General features: G+C 45.8%; 1 protein-coding gene across 1 annotated transcript in view; it reads left to right on the forward strand.

The window, feature by feature from the left end:
- Nucleotides 1–4,064, forward strand: part of LOC104600822 (AT-hook motif nuclear-localized protein 14-like) — a 31,143-nt gene extending 27,079 nt beyond the window's left edge. Inside the window, exons 3-6 of the mRNA XM_088900929.1 lie at nt 162–293; nt 2,956–3,117; nt 3,231–3,525; nt 3,621–4,064. Coding sequence (XP_088757055.1) covers nt 162–293; nt 2,956–3,117; nt 3,231–3,525; nt 3,621–3,685 — 654 coding nt within the window. The 3' untranslated portion in view covers nt 3,686–4,064. The remainder of the gene's footprint in view (nt 1–161; nt 294–2,955; nt 3,118–3,230; nt 3,526–3,620) is intronic.
- Nucleotides 4,065–17,717: the final 13,653 nt, after the last annotated feature.

A 17,717-nucleotide genomic window follows, 5' to 3' on the forward strand; every position in this document is an offset into this window, starting at 1 on the left:
TAAATTCATTAGGTGTCTCATAGTCCATCATGTTTCAATGTTTTATATCTTCTTTTGACTTATTTTTACTTGCCGATAATGGGTGTATTTTCAACAGGTCAGAGAGTGGAGTTATTTATGTGTTTATGTAAAACCTCCTAACACATGGGTTCATTCATTAGGATGTGGCACAGAAGATAATGTCATTCATGCAGCAACGCAAACGTGCAGTCTGCATTCTTTCAGCTTCTGGTTCAATTTCAAATGCATCTCTGCGTCAGCCTGCTACACTAGGGGGCAACGTGACATATGAGGTAAATTCCGTCAGTGTTTTTTATTTGCAGTGAGATTAAGTAGAGTGAACACATTATCTGCTAATGACTTGCAAAATTCTAGCTTGAGATTTCAACTTCTTGTTCTTTGTCTCTTTTGAATCTGCTTGTTTTTTGTTTTCATTTGTTTTTTTCCCTGTTTATATGCTTATGGAAGTCTGTTTAGGACATTCAACATCTTCAAAAGTAGTAACTAAAGGAGATGTTTGGATGGATTATGACTGAATTTTAAACTAATCAAGTTATTTTTCTCTACCCACCTACCCCAAAAGAGTCATTTTCCTATTTTTCATACTTTTAACTTTTTTAATTCTTTTTTCCTTTTTCATGGCATTTGGAACTTCGTCATTGGTGTCAGAAAATGAAAATCTAATATCACTTAAGAAACTATATTCCTATCCAGTGGTGACTGGTGAGGATGTCTGCAAAGGACATGCAAAATGACTAAGTTTTGAGTAGGTGAAATTACTTGAGTTCTACAAATTAATATGAAAATATAAGGCTAGGGTGGAGGAAGCCACTCCTATACAGTGAGGGTCCTGTGCAAATGGACCGGACCCAATCCGGTCTGAACCCATACAAACTACGCCCAATCTGATCCAATTGAAATGCAAATGGATTAGAAGTTACACAAAAAATATAAAATTGTAGAAAAATAGAACCTAGTGGACGAAATCAGAAAAGTGACATGTTAACCTAAACATTCCTTTCAAACATATCTTATCTACAAGGACCTACTCTGAATTCTGAAATGTGATTCAGACTACAAGACATCCCTGACATTTAGAGTACTCTAGCATGCTCTTGCCACCCTGAAATGGCATTCCTATTTGCTGCTTTTACATATCAAAGCATCTGATCTGCTAAGGTATAGTTGATCTTCCCAGGTTTGGCTTTTGTAAGATACCACTTAAGCTCATTTTCAAAGACTGCAGCATTGAAGAGGGATCTGCTCTTTATCTTCTCTATAACATGCCACTTAATTTGAAGAGAATATGTTTATCCTTTTGATTGAAAATAACCTTTTGGCTTCTGCTCCTCTCAACCTATCTCCATGTGCATCAGGTACATGTATGGTCACTGCTCGTTTTCTTTCGTGAATGAGGATATCTTGTTAGAGATCCAATTTGTTGGATTAAGCTTCATACATACTGAACTAATTAAAGAAAAGCTTTCAAGTAGAAAAAGAAGAAAATTGTTAGGATATCAAATTAACCACTACAACTTGGAAAGTTTTGATCAACCATTGTCACTCCTGAAGATAAATGCATTCAGATATTGTTTGCTTCTAATCATCTATTCGTTTCACAATCAGTTAAGAAAACACTTATTTGAACAAAGAAAATAACAGAGCCTGAATGATGCACACACATCGACATCACTATGCACCTTTCTAGAAGCATACCTGAATGAGTGAATAACAAAGCCTGCTAGAGAGAGAGAGGGAGAGAAAGGGAAAATCAAGCACTGAAGAGAGGGGTGCTGCCAGAGAGAGAACCCTATTTGGCTGTTCACTCAATTTTTTTTTTTTTTAATTCCATTAAATAAAAAGACAATACAAGAAGTGATAAGTTATCACCAAGAGAAGGAAAAACAAACTGAGACTATCACAAATCATCAGCATACTACAGAATTCTAGCAAAATAAAATCAGGACCCTAATCTTCCCCTTCAAACACTTTCTCCTTCTCATCATTGTCTTTATCCCACATCTCTCCCTGTTCACTCAACCACTGGAGCCTGGAGACTGGAGAGAACCCTATTCCACTCAATCGCTTGATCACTTTTCAAACGAGAGGACTTGGACTGTTGGACTCATCAGTCATCAGTTTTGTCTAAATTCCAGTCCACTGTTTGTATGGACCATTATGTTTGGACTGGTTCGACTCCATTCAATTCTTTGGACCATCCAGTCTGTCCAAAACACATTTGTTTTGAATGGAGTCCAATCCAAACCCGGTCCATTGGCACCCGTACTGAGAGCCAAGAGAAAGCATTTGCCACAGCTTTCATCTTCTTGCTCAGTCCATTGACATGGGCAATGGCATGTTATCCTGGTTTCAAACACATTATTTTGTTAGTTTACATTGTAAGTTCTAAGATTATGAAACTAATGGTTATAAAGTAGCTAGTAACCCTGTTCTCAGTACGAGCCAACTATATTTGACTTTGATACTAAATTAGGTTTGATTTGTGATTAAATAGCATGCTTTACATTTAGAATGGGACCTACCATCCTCGTGGTGAGTATTAGAAGTTTTGGGGCTAGGTTGTTTTTATTAATTCAGGAATCTATAGAAAACAACTTGCTTTTAGATTTTAGAGCGAGGACCACATTACTCTCCATGATTTTTTTATTATGAATTAATTTTTTGGCTCCTTTTTCTGAACCGAAGGCTTAGCTACATGTTTCAAGGACTCCTGTCTGAGGATTTTGTTTACGAATGATTAGATTTTTGTCACTGTTAGTTATCTATTGGATGATTACCCATCTTTACACTTGGTAATGCAAAAGAAGATAATTGAATACTTTATTTATCAAAAAAAGAGAAGGTAATTGAAATGTGGATCTACTTTCCTGTTCTCCGTTACACATTTAATTCCATCATCAGGGTATTAAAGTTTAATGCACTTTTGGATTACAGGGGCGTTTTGAGATCCTTTCTCTTAGTGGGTCTTTCTTGCATAGTGAGATTGAGGGAGCATCCTCAAGAACTGGTGGACTCAGTATATGTCTGTCTGGTACTGATGGTCGCATAGTTGGAGGGGGAGTAGGGGGCCCTCTAAAGGCTGCAGGCCCAGTACAGGTACTATTGCTTTGAGATGTATTTTTTGGTTCTATTAGGATAACACCCGCCTGCCCACTGGAAACTGGGAGAAAGGACAAAAATAATAAAATTAAGGTCACCACTCTATGCAGGTTATTGCTGGGTCCTTTGTGCTTGATGCCAAAAAAGATGCTAGTGCAGGTGTACAGATTGATGCTTCTGCTAGCAAATTGCCCTCCCCACTAGTTGGAGCAACAGTTTCAGGTATAGGCTTCAGGTCAGGACCAGATCCATCTGGAAGAATCACTTCTAGAGTAAATGATGATCATCAAAATATTGGTGTGGGTCATTTCATGCTACAGCCTCGAATGCATGTAATGCCATCTCGGTCAACTGATTGGAGGAGTGGCCCAGATGCTAGAGGAAATGCCAACATTGAATTAACAGGTGTGCATCCTCTGGACAGAGAGATTCTCTTGCTTGAGAAGTTGGGATAAATTTTACACTGATACATATTTGGCTATATTGAGTTTTGTTTGCAGGAAGAACAGATCATGGATCATGCCAATCTCCAGAAGATGGGGAAAACGAACATATTCCAGGGTGAAGACTGGGTTTTCATTGTTTAATGTTAACTGGATGGTAAATTTGTTGGAGAAAGAAGCAATTCATGATGGGCTCTTACTCTTACGAGAGCAATGGATGTACAACCCTGTATCATGTTTGATGGTGGCATAAAGTATGTACAGGATACTAACACTTTTCTCTTTTTCGCAGTTGATGCTTTTGTTGCTTCTTACATGGGTGGTGATTTATGCTCATTCTAAAATCCAATATGATGTAGCTTGTGCATTCTGTGCATCCGTTCATGGATGGGTTATGTATTGCTACTCTCTGTTCTTGGATTTTATTCTTAAGTAGTTATTGGATTTTCATTCTGTAAGTTTATACATATTTATAAGATGGCGGTGGCCGCATCTTCAACCTCTCTGTTGAATGGGTGAGCCTTCACTCCATGCGTTTTCCAGTTATCTGTGTGTGCGTGTGTCACATGGCAAATGTGTCTGAAAGTATATTTATGTTTCCATTTTTCCATTTCATCACCCAAGTGACAATGTTCAGGCTATTTTATATATATATATATATATATATATATATATATATATATATTAATTTTCGCAATGTTTATGTTTATTATTGAAAGTTTGGATTTGGACAATGCCATGTTACCATTGGTTTCATTGAAGTTTTTGGACTTCCCTCAGCTGGTCGTTCGACTATTAGATAAATTAAAATTATGAACATAAAGTTAAATTAAAATTTTAATTTTAATTCATATGAGCCAACCTAGATGTATGGCCCGGGCAGACCTTAATATTGTTGATACCCTATAAAACCCAGCCCAGCCCGCCCTTGTCATTGATCATCCCTAATTGGAAGAGAGGTATTTTGGACCTTAGGAGGTTCTAATTTCCCTTGACCTTAGAATTCAATTAAAATGAGCATGGAAATGATTTGGAATGTTTTCGGGGCATTTTGGACAAAAAAATATAAGAAAATATAAGTTTCTAGGAGTCCAGAGATGTCTCCATTCTATTAAGAGTCAAGGTTCAAAATATTGATATGTACTGGCCCGTATCAGCTGATATGTATCGTGTTGATGGCTTCCTGATATGCCCCTCCAGAGGTTGTATCAGGTCAACCACTGGTTCAGAGGGTAACCGGGTCTTAACTTATCCCTTTGAACTGGTTTCGAAAAAAAAATGAAGTAAACCTAAAAAAAACTATCCATACAGTTAAGAGACGTCCCCAATTAGGATAATCTAGAGAGGAGCTCAGACTAATTAAGTGTTGATCCACGCAGTTCTTTGCGTTTTAAACATTTATTAACCCGTTTCTAAATGGTCCAAAAGACATTTAATGCCTTGTCCTTGCCTCTAATGGTCATATTTTGGATATTTTCTATAAAAGCCCATTTGAAAGTTTAAAATGGGCTTTTGAATTTGAATCATTGAAAATGAAAATGAAGAGAAAGAAGAGGAACAATTTTCCAAGGATTTTTTGTGAACTGGAGCAAAAAAGGTTTTAAAATCTCTCTAGAGCTCCTTTAAGCTCAAAGCAAGAATCAACTAGAAATATGAACTTTATTGAAAAATCTTTTGAAATCTAAAAAGGAAAATCAATAGGGAAATGTGTGGAAAATTTTGGTTCGAAATCTGAGTCACAAATGCTGAAATCTTTGAAAGAGCCTTGAAACCTAAGATTCTTGCATCCATTTCTAAATAGATTTGCACTGTCATGGTAATATCTACCCTAAAGGGATTTTATTTGTGCTCTTATTGTTGTATCAGGTCATCTAGAGCCATAATATGTGCTTAAACTGTAGAATCTACTATGATGTAAGATAGTGCGACCAACTCTATTAAATCTGGTCAGGATGGTGTAACTAGCACCTTATCAACTAGTTGGCTACGAGTTCTTGGCTGTAGGGCAGAGAAGTTGTGTAAGGGTTTTGTTAGTACCTGTGAAATTAAAATTAATTGTGTAAAGGTTTGATTAGTATCCATGAAATTAATTGATCAGTAATCAAGGTTTAATTTTTGCACCAGATTGGACATCTCAAACTTAAGCTAAAGACTTTGTTGAACCTTAAATAATTGTTGCAAACATTGTTTATGTGATTAAAGCTTGTTAATGTCATTGCTTTCATTGGTTAATACCTCTATGATAAAGTAAAACAACCAAGAGTTTGGAAAACCCAATTCACCCCCTCTTGGTTAAAATCGTCTGGGTGCACTTAAAGTCTGTTCTCGAGCCAAAGAGCCCAAGCGAAGAGGATATTGGTTAAAATCTCTTAGGTTTTGGCAAATTCCAAGAAAATCTGTAGAAAGAGGGTGGAATCTCAGTTGGAAAAAGGTTCAGGAGGGTGGCACTTTTGAAAGCACGAAAGATAAAAAGGCTAGAAAGGGGAAGAAAAGGACCGAAGAACCCTCAAATCAAACACTTTGGAGGAATTCCTTGGGGAGGGTTTAGGGGAGGAAGAACCTTCAGGCTTGCCATCTTTGGCTTCTCCACATCCGGTGTAAGAACAAGAGAAGGTTTCTTTAATTCTTTTTAGATATGTTTTGAAGCTTTGGATCTCTCTCTAGAGAGAAGAGGATAGAGTTTAATCCTTTGGTGGCTAAGATAGTAGGTTTAGTCTTTGTGGTAGGGAAGGAGTGGGCCCAGTAATACTTTTTGAAAGCAAAGAGAGAAGTGGGTTGTCAAGCCCCAAAACAAGCGATTGGTATGACTTAGGTGGCATTTTTTATAACACTTCTTGTTTGAGGTCTGAAAATTTTGTTTTCAGACCCCACTTCTTACAAAAATCATACGCATTTCAGACATGACAAAATGACGCTAAAGCCCTCACTATTGTCATCTATTTAATAATAATAATAATAATAATAATAATAATAATAATAATAATAATAATAATAATAATAATAATAATAATAAGTGCAAATTTCTTAAACTCCCTAACTTTTTTGACAATCAACAATCATAGTTAGCCATTAATGGAAATATGGAAAAGACTACTTCACCCTTTATTCTTTTTTAAAATTTCAAAAGATATTCAGACAAGTATTTGAAAGATTGACCTATTATCACCAGATAAGATGGAATAAACTACAATTACCGACTAAAATATTTTTAGCTAGTTTATCTTCTTTGTCTTTCATTAAGACATGGAAAGAGAAGAAAGAGGTTTTAGTATTTGATGCTACGCAATCCGGGTACTCCTAGTTGGTTGCTGATTAGCTCCTACCTAGCAACGAACGACACCTGAGAAGAAGACGGTGAAGAATTCTCGGGGGATTTGCCCAGTGGGAATACTCCGATGCTTAAGTTAGAACGTTGGGGAAAATAGTAAAGAGTGTAAAAAAGGCTAAGAGTGTAGGTTGCGCTAGATCACTAAGTTAGCTAGAGAGAAAGTTCGAGTAAGTTCAAGATAAAATCTCAGATGTTCGAGAGAGAGAGCCCTTCCCTTCAACTAGGGGGCTCTTATATAGGCGTTCTTGTCAAATCGGGCATAACCGCCACTGGGCTTCTGTCACATCCGTTATCTGCCAGGGCTGCGCAGGTAACTGTTGCAGGGTACTACCCAATCGGATGAGTGACACATCCCGGGAGGACAGGCACGCCACCATCTATCGAGAAACGTGGGTGCAGTCTGTTGAATTGGCAGGGACTACGCCGTCAGTCAGGTGACGTGGCGCAGTCAGACGGGTACAGTCTTGTCAGATAGAAGCTTCCTGAAAGCATCACGTCGCTAAGTTGCGAGCTACCTTGTAGCGAGCTATCCTATCGCGAGCTCCTTGGGGTACTTTGAGGTGACCCCTCTCAAGGTTGCCTTTGGGCAGTTTTTCTGCCTAAGTGTTGGAGCGAGCTGGTTATCCTAGCTCGTGAGCTGGGATAGTCTTGTCTTGGAGTATTCCCTTTCAGTAGCTCGGGGGACCTCGAGCTTGCGTTGTAGCGAGCTCCCCCTATAGCGAGCTATGGCGTAGCGAGCTGCCCTGTAGGCTTGTTACTTAGTCGCGGTCAGGCTGTGATGCTGAGCTGTTGCTCGTGCTGAGTCATGTCCACGTGTCATTGTCTCAAGGGGTCGGGTCAAATCATCCTCCATCAATTCCCCCCCACTCCTCGGGCTAAGTATGCCACCTTAGTGTGAGGAGTTCATGAAGTGTGACAGGTGGATTTAATCGGAGTTCAAACTTGATTGACTGCTCACATTAAATGTGTGCGCAGAAGTTAGGGGATTTCTGACTTTTCGAATGCAGAGAAACGCGCCAAAGCGGCTCTTAACTCCGGATGTCGTGCAACCATCATTACCTTAATCATGGGAGACGTGCAGCCAATCACATTTTGGTTTCAAAAGACGTGTGGTTAGCTTGACTGCGAACCGTCAGATCTGTCTCAATCTGGGGGCACAGTGGCTATAAATAGGATGGCCCCCAGGCCTCATTTTCTTTCACGCTAACTTTGCTTTGTCTTCGGATTTTGAGGTTGCGCATCCATCTAGTCTGCCCGAGCTCTTCTCCTGTTCACACCGTTTCATCTTTTCCAGTGAGTCTAATCATTCTGTTAATCATGTCTAGGTATTCATACCACGTTTATCCCCGGGACGGTGACCAGGATGATGCCCCCTCGAGCTCAGGGAGAGCTTGGGGGTAGGCTGCGGAGGCTCGGGAGGCCTCCGGCAAGATGGCTTCTACTTCTCGGGGCAGAGAGCCCGACAACTTCAGTCCCTCCTCTATGACGATGGAGAGACTTAGGTCTCTGGTTCACTACTTTAACCTTCCTGGGGACCTCATCTACAGTCTCCCTTCCGGTAACTTTCCCTGGGAGCATGGTCCTAATGACATAGTGATTTTCCACGAACAGCTCGAGGCAGACCTGCGTCTTCCTCTGCACCCTCTAATAGTGAAGGTGTTGAATCATTTCAACGTCACCATTGACTAGCTCCATCCCAACGCCATCCAGAATGTAGTTGGGACTATTTCTCTGTGCTATGAGTATTGTCTTCCCCTTGATCTTGATATCTTTTCTACCACTCTCTGCATCAAGAATGCTTCTCCCGGAGCGCCTCCGGAAAGGCGTTCCTACTACTTTTCTCCCCACCGCGGCTTCAAGCTCTTGCACAAGCTGCCGAACAGGGTCCCGACCTGGAAGCGAGATTATTTTGTGGCCTGTAACCCCGAGGGGTGGCCCTTCCCAACTTCTTGGAGGGCTGCCATCCAGGATTCTGGGGTTGAGTTGGACCCTGAAACTCGAAAAACGCTGCAGTCCTAGGCAGCAGTAGGCCTTCACTGTTCGGACTACTTGACCGAGGAAAAGCTCACGCAGGCTGGCCTCAGTCCGGGTAGGTTGAATTTTAGGTCGCGTAGTGCTTTGTAAAAATATATACACACACACACACACACACACACACACACACATATATATATATATATATATATATATATATATATATATATATATATATATATATATATATATATATATATATATATATATATATTTGTACTGGGCTAATACCTTGTGGTTTTTTGGTAGCCATCATGTCTGGTGTTGACGCGCGCCGCCTCCTTTCCAGCAACCAGAAGCGTAAGGCGAAGAGGTCGTGTCCTGACCGAACTTCTACTTCTGGGGGCACTGAGTTGGAGTCTGCTGAGCCAGACTTTGTTTCTTCACCGCCTGAGGTTCCACCGGTCCCATCTGAAGGAGTTGCCAGAGAAGGCGGCCTCGAGGGCAAGGGTTGTTTCCACCTGGGCCTTCCCGCCCATTCCCCTACCCGCAGTTCCCGGTGGGGAACTGGGAGGGTGTCAATGACTACATCATGGATGGGCGGAAGAGCCGAAGGGCAATTTGCCACGAGGAGGTCGCTCGGTGGGGGGAGATGGAGCCCAAGGCGCTCGCCGCATTTGCCGCTTCTCACTTTATGGTGGTAAGTAGTCTTTTCTCATTCCTCTCGTTCTTTCCTTTCTTTTCCTGTTTTCTGACCTTAGTCTCTTGTTGGCAGGTGAACTCCGCCATCCACGCCATGGCCCTCCAGACCAACATCCACTCCGGCGTCACTCGCAATCAGAGGGCCAACGTCCAGAAGCTCCAGGGCGAGCTTAACCAGGCCCGAGGTGAGATCCTTCAGGCTCGCAAGGGGAGCGAGGCCCAGGAGTTGCTCGCCTGTGACCAGAAGGCGCAGATCGCCAGGCTTTCTGAGGAGAGCGCACGCTACAGGGAGGAGTCGTCGAGGGTGGCAGCGGAGAGGGAGCTCCTTCGCCAGCAGGTTCGAGAGGAGTCTACACTTCTGGACCAAACTTGGAACTTCGACACCATGGTGGAGGCCGAGCGGGCTAAGGCGGTCTGGGACTTCAAGGACTCCCAGGAGTATCACGACCTCCAAGTGGAGTATGGCTCAAGCTCGTACTGCTTCGGATTCAAGCTCTACCGCTGGTTGGTCCAAAAGAAGTTCTCTGGGCTCAACCTCAGCGGCATCACAATGAAGGGCCTGGCTCCCGAGACGGCGGACTAGGCGGAGGAGGAGGAGCCTGACTCTCCGGAGGACGAGGATGAGGACGAGGTGGACCCTTGAGGCTAGCGGCTCTTCTGTTTTTCTATTTTTCTGATTGACTTCTGGTGGTTCCCGGGTGCCAGAACCCGGTTTTCAAAAATCTTCTTCTTGGGCAGTTGTGCCCTTTTTTACTTCTTCTTGAACTTTCCCGAGCTCTTTAGCTCGATTTTTATTTACGAAATAGTAATGAAATTTTTCCTTTTTCTGCTAAGTATGGTATGCTCCTTTTATTTTTTGCCAAAGCGATCTCATCACTCGAGCTGTTAGAGCTACATACCCGAAGGATTTTTCGGTAATTGTTACCCCGAGCTATCCCTTAGTGTTTGAGGAATTTCTATAGTATACCCACGAAGTAATCACCATATATGCCCGAACTGTATGTTTGTAGGTTGTTCCTTTACCAATGAAGCGACTAAGTCTTTCATGGTGCCGAGGTTTTAGTTAGCTCGGTGTTTTAGCCCTTAGGCTAAGGGGGTGACTTATAGTCTGCCCTTGGAGTTCGCCCATGCCATGGAGGCGACTGGGTCCTATTGCGCTGAGGTCATGTTAGCTCGGCATTTTGACCCTTAGGCTCTGAGAGTGACTCATGGTCTACTCAGTAGTTCACCCATGCCATAGAGGCGACTGGGTCTTATTGCGCCGAGGTCGTGTTAGCTCGGCATTTTGGCTCTTAGGCTTTGAAAGTGACTCATGGTCTACTCAGTAGTTACAGATAATACTGCCTTAAGTTGACAATATTCCACGCCCGAGGTACTTGTTTCTCTTCATGGGTTTTGAGCTCGTATGTTCCTTCCCCGAGCACCCATTTTACTCGGTAGGGTCCTTCCCAATTTGGTCCGAGCTTGCCAACGCCGGGCTTAGGTACCATAACTTTACGAAGGACCAGGTCGCTGATGCGGAGGTTCCACTTCTTGACCCTGGCGTTATAGTACCGAGCTACTCTTTGCTGGTAAGTTGCGGTTCTGATATATGCGAGGTCCCTTACTTCGTTGAGTAGGTCGAGGTTGGTACGTAACTCGTCTTCATTTGCCTTGTCGTCATATGCTTCCAGTCGTAGCGAGGGAACCTCGATCTCAACTAGGGTGATTGCTTCGGTGCCGTAGGTGAGGTTGAAGGGAGTCTCTCCTGTGGCGGTCTTCTCTGTGGTTCGGTAAGCCCATAGAATACTGGGTAGCTCATCTGCCCATAGTTCTTTAGCTCGGTCTAACCGTGCCTTCAGTCTGTGGAGGATAGCTCTGTTCGTGACTTCTGCTTGACCGTTTGCTTGAGGGTGTGCGACTAAAGTGAAGTTTTGTCGGATCCCCATGTCTTGGCACCAGTTCTGGAATTTGATGTCCTCGAACTGCTTACCGTTATCAGAAATCAATACTCGAGGTAACCCGAAGCGGCACACTATGTTCTTCCAAAATAAGTTATGGACGTTTCGGGCTGTGATCGTTACGAGAGGTTCAAATTCTACCCACTTGGTGAAATAATCCACTGCTGCCACTAGGAACTTACTCTGGCCTGACACTGGTAGAAACGGTCCGAGTATATCAATGCCCCATTGTGCGAAAGGCCACGGGCTGGTGAGATACTTGAGGTCGACAGCGGGCTGATGGTGGATATTGGCATGCTTCTGGCACTTTGCCACACTTTCTGACGAGCTCAATAGCGTCTGCTTTCATTGTTGGCCAGTAGTACCCTTGTTGTAGTGCTTTTTGGGCGAGGGCCCTGCCCCCTAAGTGTCCATCGCACAGGCCCTCATGAGTGTCGCGGAGTACGAGCTCGGCTTCGGAAGGTCGCAAGCAGCGCAGGTAGGGGAGCGTGTAGGATCTTCGGTACAGCCACTCGTCTATCATGACGTATTTGGCCGTCTGGCGCTCTGCCCTTCTGGCGGCATTGCGGTCTGCAGGGAGGGTCCCGTGTAGTAGGAAGCTCGCGAGCAGATCGATCCAGCTCGGCTCTGCTTGAACGACAGGAGTGACCTCCTCTGCCCCCTCGAGAATGCTAGGCCGAGATAGGTTCTCTATGTACACGGTTCTCTAACCGGGACAGGGCATCGGCCTCAGCGTTCTCCGACCTCGGGACTTGCCTAAAGAAGTGTGACTGGAAATCGAGCAGAGCCTCTCTTACTTTGGCTAAGTAGGCAATCATAGTCGGTTTGCGAGCTTCATATTCTCCTGTGACCTGATTAACCACGAGCTGGGAATCGCTGTAGATGATAATATGCTTGGCTTTCATTTCTTTGGCTAGAGCTAGCCCGACTATCAACGCTTCATACTCTGCTTCATTGTTGGATGTCGCGAACTCAAAGCGTAGTGCGTAGTTCAATTTCGTGCCACTTTGGCTGTGCAGAACTATTCCAGCTCTGCTGGTTCGAGGAGCCATCTACATGAAGGATCCAGGGCTCTTCATCCCAGTTCGCGCTTGACCTAAGTAGGAGAGATGTCGCACTGGCTTCTACCTCACGATGCTCGAACTCAACCGGCCTGGAAGCTCCAGGCTCGCCCGAACTGGGGGCCTCGTTCTCAACCGGCTTGGGGACTTCGGAGCTGAAATTGCACTCCGCGACGAAGTCTGCTAAGGCTTGGGCCTTAATAGCAGTTTGTGGCTTGTATTGGAAATCGTACTCCCTGAGCTCAACGGCCCACTTCGTCAGTCGTCTAGAGACCTCGGGCTTGAGTAGGACTTGTCTCAGAGGTTTGTTGGTGGACAATAACAGTATGAGCCTGAAAGTACAGGCAAAGCTTTCGGGCTGCAATAACCAGTGCATAGGCCAATTTTTCTATCTTCGGATATCTTGTCTCTACTCCCTGCAACACTTTACTAACATAGTAGATAGGTCGTTGGACCCGATCTACTTCTTTTATTAGTACCGAGCTGACCACTTCGTCACTTGCCGAGAGGTACAACTCTAAAACATCACCCTCTTCGGGCTAGGTTAAAACCGGTATGCTAGCGAGGTACTTTTTGAGCTCGTCAAACGCGAGCTGGCAGTCTTGGGTCCATTCAAACCCTTTGCTTTTAATTGCCTTAAAGAAAGGTAGGCAGCGGTCTGCCGACTTGGACATGAAGTGACTCAGAGCGACTATTCTGTCGTTCAACCTTTGAACCTCCTTCATTTTCTGGGGTGGTCTCATATCTAGGATGGCCTTTATTTTGTTCGGGTTGGCTTCAATGCCGCGCCGGTTTACAATGTATCTCAGGAATTACCCGAGGTGACACCAAAGACAAACTTATACGGGTTCAACTTCATATTAAATCTATGCAGGATTTCAAAAACTAAGTGCAAGTCTTGTATTAAGTCACACGAAAACTGGGTTTTGCCAATCAATGTTTCAAGCAATTTATTTACATGTCTTTGAAAGGTTGCCCTGACATTTTTTAGCCCAAAGGGCATGACCTTGTAGCAGTACAGGCCAAGCTCGGTTATGAAGGCTGTCTTTTCTTCATTTGCCGGGTCCATCCCGATCTGGTTGTAGCCCGAGTAGGCGTCTAGAAAGCTCAGCAACTCGTGCCCCGAGGTCGCGTCGACTAGACGGTCGATCTTGGGGAGTGGGAAGCAGTCTTTTGGGCAAGCTCGGTTCAGGTCGGTGTAGTCGATGCACATGCGCCATTTACCGTTAGCCTTTTTCACTAGAACGGGGTTGGCCACCCAGCTCGGGTAATGGACTTCCCTAATAAAATCGGTTGCAAGGAGCTTCCCGACCTCCTCGTCGATTGCCCTCCATCGCTCTAGGGCTAGGTTGCGTTTCTTCTGTCTAACGGGCCTAACTACAAGATTAGTATTAAGCTTATGAGTTATGATGCTAGGGTCTATGTCGGGCATTTCTACCGCAGACCATGCAAAAACATCTAAATTTTCAAGCAAAAAGCGTACCAGTTTAGATTGCAGAGGCTCCTCAATGGAAGCACCGATTTGAAGAGTTCGGGTTGGGCCCTCCGTTGAGGCTAGGATGGAGACGATCTCTTCTGTGGGCGCAGGTCGCTCCTCGCTCTGCTCCGTAGGTCGCTCCAGCTCGAGGTCATCGGCCACCTTGGCTTTCCCTTTGAGGGCGGCGACGTAGCACTTGCGAGACTCAAGCTAGTCACCTCGCGCTATCCCGATTCCGAAGTCCGTGGGGAACTTCATGGCCAAGTAGTAAGTGGACACTACAGCCCGTAAGGCATGGGTAATCGGCCGACCTACTATGGCGTTATACGGGGAGGGGGTTGCGACCACTAAGAAATCGTGGTTGAGCCTCATTATGCTAGGCCAAGTGCCGACCTCCACGGGTACTGTAATCCTTCCTAGGGGCCTGACTTCCTCTCTGCTAAAGCCTACCAGGGGAGTGTTTGCGAGCTTCAGGTCGCTCTCCTGGAGCTGTAGTTGGTCGAAGGTCACTTTGAAGAGGATGTCCGTTGAGCTGCCTGAGTCGACGAGGACCCGCTTGACTTCGAAGTCGTTGATCCTCACCTTTATGACGAGTGCGTCATCATGGGGGTAGTGGACCCCGTGCGCGTCGTCTTTTGTGAAGAAGATGGGGTCTTCCATCCGTGGCCGCTTTGGGGGGTTCTGCTCTTCGCTGGCGGCCTCGTGAGCTGATGCGCGAGCTGCGGTTGAGGTGCAGCCCGCGACAATCGAACTTCCAACTATGACGTGGATGGTCCCCCGAATTGGTCTCTCTTCGGGGGCTGCTTCTGCGGTTGTTCCACTTGCCTGCTGGACTTGGGAGCGTCCCTACTCTGCTCCCCTTGCCGACCTATTTTATTACTATTATTATTACTTTGTACAAAATTTCTCAGATATCCACGACGGATGAGTTCTTCTATCTCATCGCGGAGATATTTACAACTTTCGGTACTATGACTGTGATCTTTATGAAAGCTACAATACAAATTTTTATTTCTAACATTAGGGTTTGCCTTCAGCCGAGGTGGCCACTTCACATACGGAGCATCCTTGATCGCCATGAGGATCTCGGCCCGCTTCGCGTTGAGGGGTGTGTATTCCCTTTCTACTGTTGGAGCTCAGAAGGGCTGATTTGGCTTTGCCCCCTGAGCTTGGTCCTTCTTCTTCCTGCTGTCGCCCTGAGCTGGGGGCTCTGGTTCCCTCTTCCTTTTCTCAAGGGCCTGCTCGCTCTTCTGGTTGATTTCTTCCTTCGTCCCTATGAACTGATCCGCGAGCCTAAGAAACACGGTCATGGTCTTGGGCTGATTGACAACTACGTTCCACTTGAATTCTTTGTGAGTAATACCTCGCTTGGCTGCGGTGAGGTGAACTACAGGGTCTAGATCGGGTATCTGCAGACAAGCGTCGTTGAACCATTTGATGTAACTCCGAATGGACTCCCCTTCCTTTTGAACTATGCCGAGGAGGCTTTCTTGAGTTCTCGGGCACCTCTTGCTGGTGACGAAGTGGGAGGTGAAAACTTGCACGAACTGCGCCCAACTTCTTATCGAACCAGGCGCGAGGTTACGGTACCATGTGCGGGCTACCCCTTTGAAGGTGGTGGAGAAGGCCACACACATGCAGGATTCGCTGGCCCTTGCCAGGTGCATCTGGGACTGGAAGGCGTCCACATGATCATTCGGATCGAAGGATCCATCATACTTGTCTAGTGGAGGGAGCTTGAAGTCCTTTGGCATGGGGACAACAAGGAGTTCTGGAGACAGTGGGGAAGAAACTAAGAGGAGAGGGGTAGCTTTCACTTCACTAGAGCTTACCTCCTCTTTTCCTCTGAGCTCGGGATAGACTCGGGTTGCAGTTCGGCGAGCTCACCGGCATCTTCGTTGCTGCTTTGCCGGCTCGGCATTGGAGCTTGATGCTTCTGTGTCACCGAGCTCGATGGACTCAGACTGCTGGTGGTGGCTCTGAACCGAAGGGCCCTGCCTGTAGTCTGCGGCTAAGACCTCAAACAGGTTCTCTGCGAGCGGGAGCTCGAACTGCGAATGCGGGGGTGATGCGGGCTTGGTTGGCTGGGAAGCCCCCCTGCCCACAGGCTACGAGGCGGGGGTGGCTGGCTTCTCCTTCCTACCATGGGAAGAGGCTTGGCTCTTGGCGGGATCCTGGGCCTGGGAGGCCTCCCCCTGGCGAGGTCGTTCACTCCGGCGGGAGGGCTTGGTCTGCTTCGTGGCCGAGTGCCGAGGGGGAAGCGACGGCTGGGCTTGAGGAAAGGAGGGAAACTACTGCTCGTACTGGTACTGGGAGACCTGATGCAACACTTGTTGTTGGTAAAGTTGAAACTGCTGAAATTGTTGCATTTGAGCTTGCATGGCTCGCATGCATTGCATTAAGTCTTCCAACTGGTTCGGGTTGGCCACTGGGGGCACAACCGAAGGTTCAGCAAAGGTTGCTCCAACTGTGGAAGGGAATGGAGCGATCGCGGGTGCCACTATGAGAGGTACATTCAGACTAGGAACTCTATCCACGTTGAGGGGGACGGTGAACTGTCCAATACAGACAGTGGGAAGTTGGGGTTGCTCCCCAGAAGCGTTTTGGCTGGCACCATGTCCGGCGTTGCTGGAGGAGGCCATGAATGCTGAGTTTTCAAAAGGAAACTGTAAAATCTTAGAGGTAGGCTTTTTGAAGTGTTTCCCACAGACGACGCCAAATGATGTTGCGCAATACGGGCACTCCTAGCTGGCTAACTGGCTCCTAGCTGGCAACGGACGACACCTGAGAAGAAGACAGTGAAGAATTCCCAGGGGACTTGCCCGGTGGGAATACTCCGATGCTTAAGTTAGACCGCTGGGGAAAATAGTAAAGAGTGTAAAAAAGGCTAAGAGTGTAGGTCGCGCTAGATCACTGAGTTAGCTCAAGAGAAAGTTCGAGTAAGTTCAAGATAATATCTCAGATGTTCGAGAGAGAGAGCCCTTCCCTTCAACTAGGGGGCTCTTATATATGCGTTCTTGTCAAATCGGGCATAACCGCCACTGGGCTTCTGTTACAGTCGTTATCTGCCAGGGCTGTGCAGGTAACCGTTGCAGGGTACTACCCAATCGGATGAGTGACACGTCCCGGGAGGACAGGTAGGCCACCATCTGTCGAGAGAAGTGGGTGCAGTCTGTTGAATTGGTAGGGACTGCACCGTCAGTCAGGAGACGTGGCGCTGTCTGACGGGTACGATATTGTCAAATAGAAGCTTCCTGAAAGCATCACGTCGCTTAGTCGTGATCTACCTTGTAGCGAGCTATCCTGTCGCATAGCGAGCTATCCTGTCGCGAGCTGCTTTGTAGCGAGCTCCTTGGGGTATTTCGAGATGACCCCTCTCAAGGTTGCCTTGGGGCAGTTTTTCTGCCTAAGTGTTGGAGCGAGCTGGTTATCCTAGCTCGCGAGCTGGTTATCCTAGCTCGCGAGCTGGGATAGTCTTGTCTTGGAGTATTCCCTTTCAGTAGCTCAAGGGACCTCGAGCTCACGTTGTAGCGAGCTCCCCCTATAGCGAGCTATGGCGTAGCGAGCTGCCCTGTAGGTTTGTTACTTAGTCGCGATCAGGCTGTGATGTTGAGCTATTGCTCGTGCTGAGTCATGTCCATGTGTCATTGTCTCAAGGGGTCGGATCAAATC

The sequence above is a fragment of the Nelumbo nucifera genome, chromosome 3 (genome assembly GCF_055504915.1).
Source record: "Nelumbo nucifera cultivar China Antique chromosome 3, China Antique-T2T, whole genome shotgun sequence".
In the NCBI taxonomy this organism is placed as follows: domain Eukaryota; kingdom Viridiplantae; phylum Streptophyta; class Magnoliopsida; order Proteales; family Nelumbonaceae; genus Nelumbo; species Nelumbo nucifera.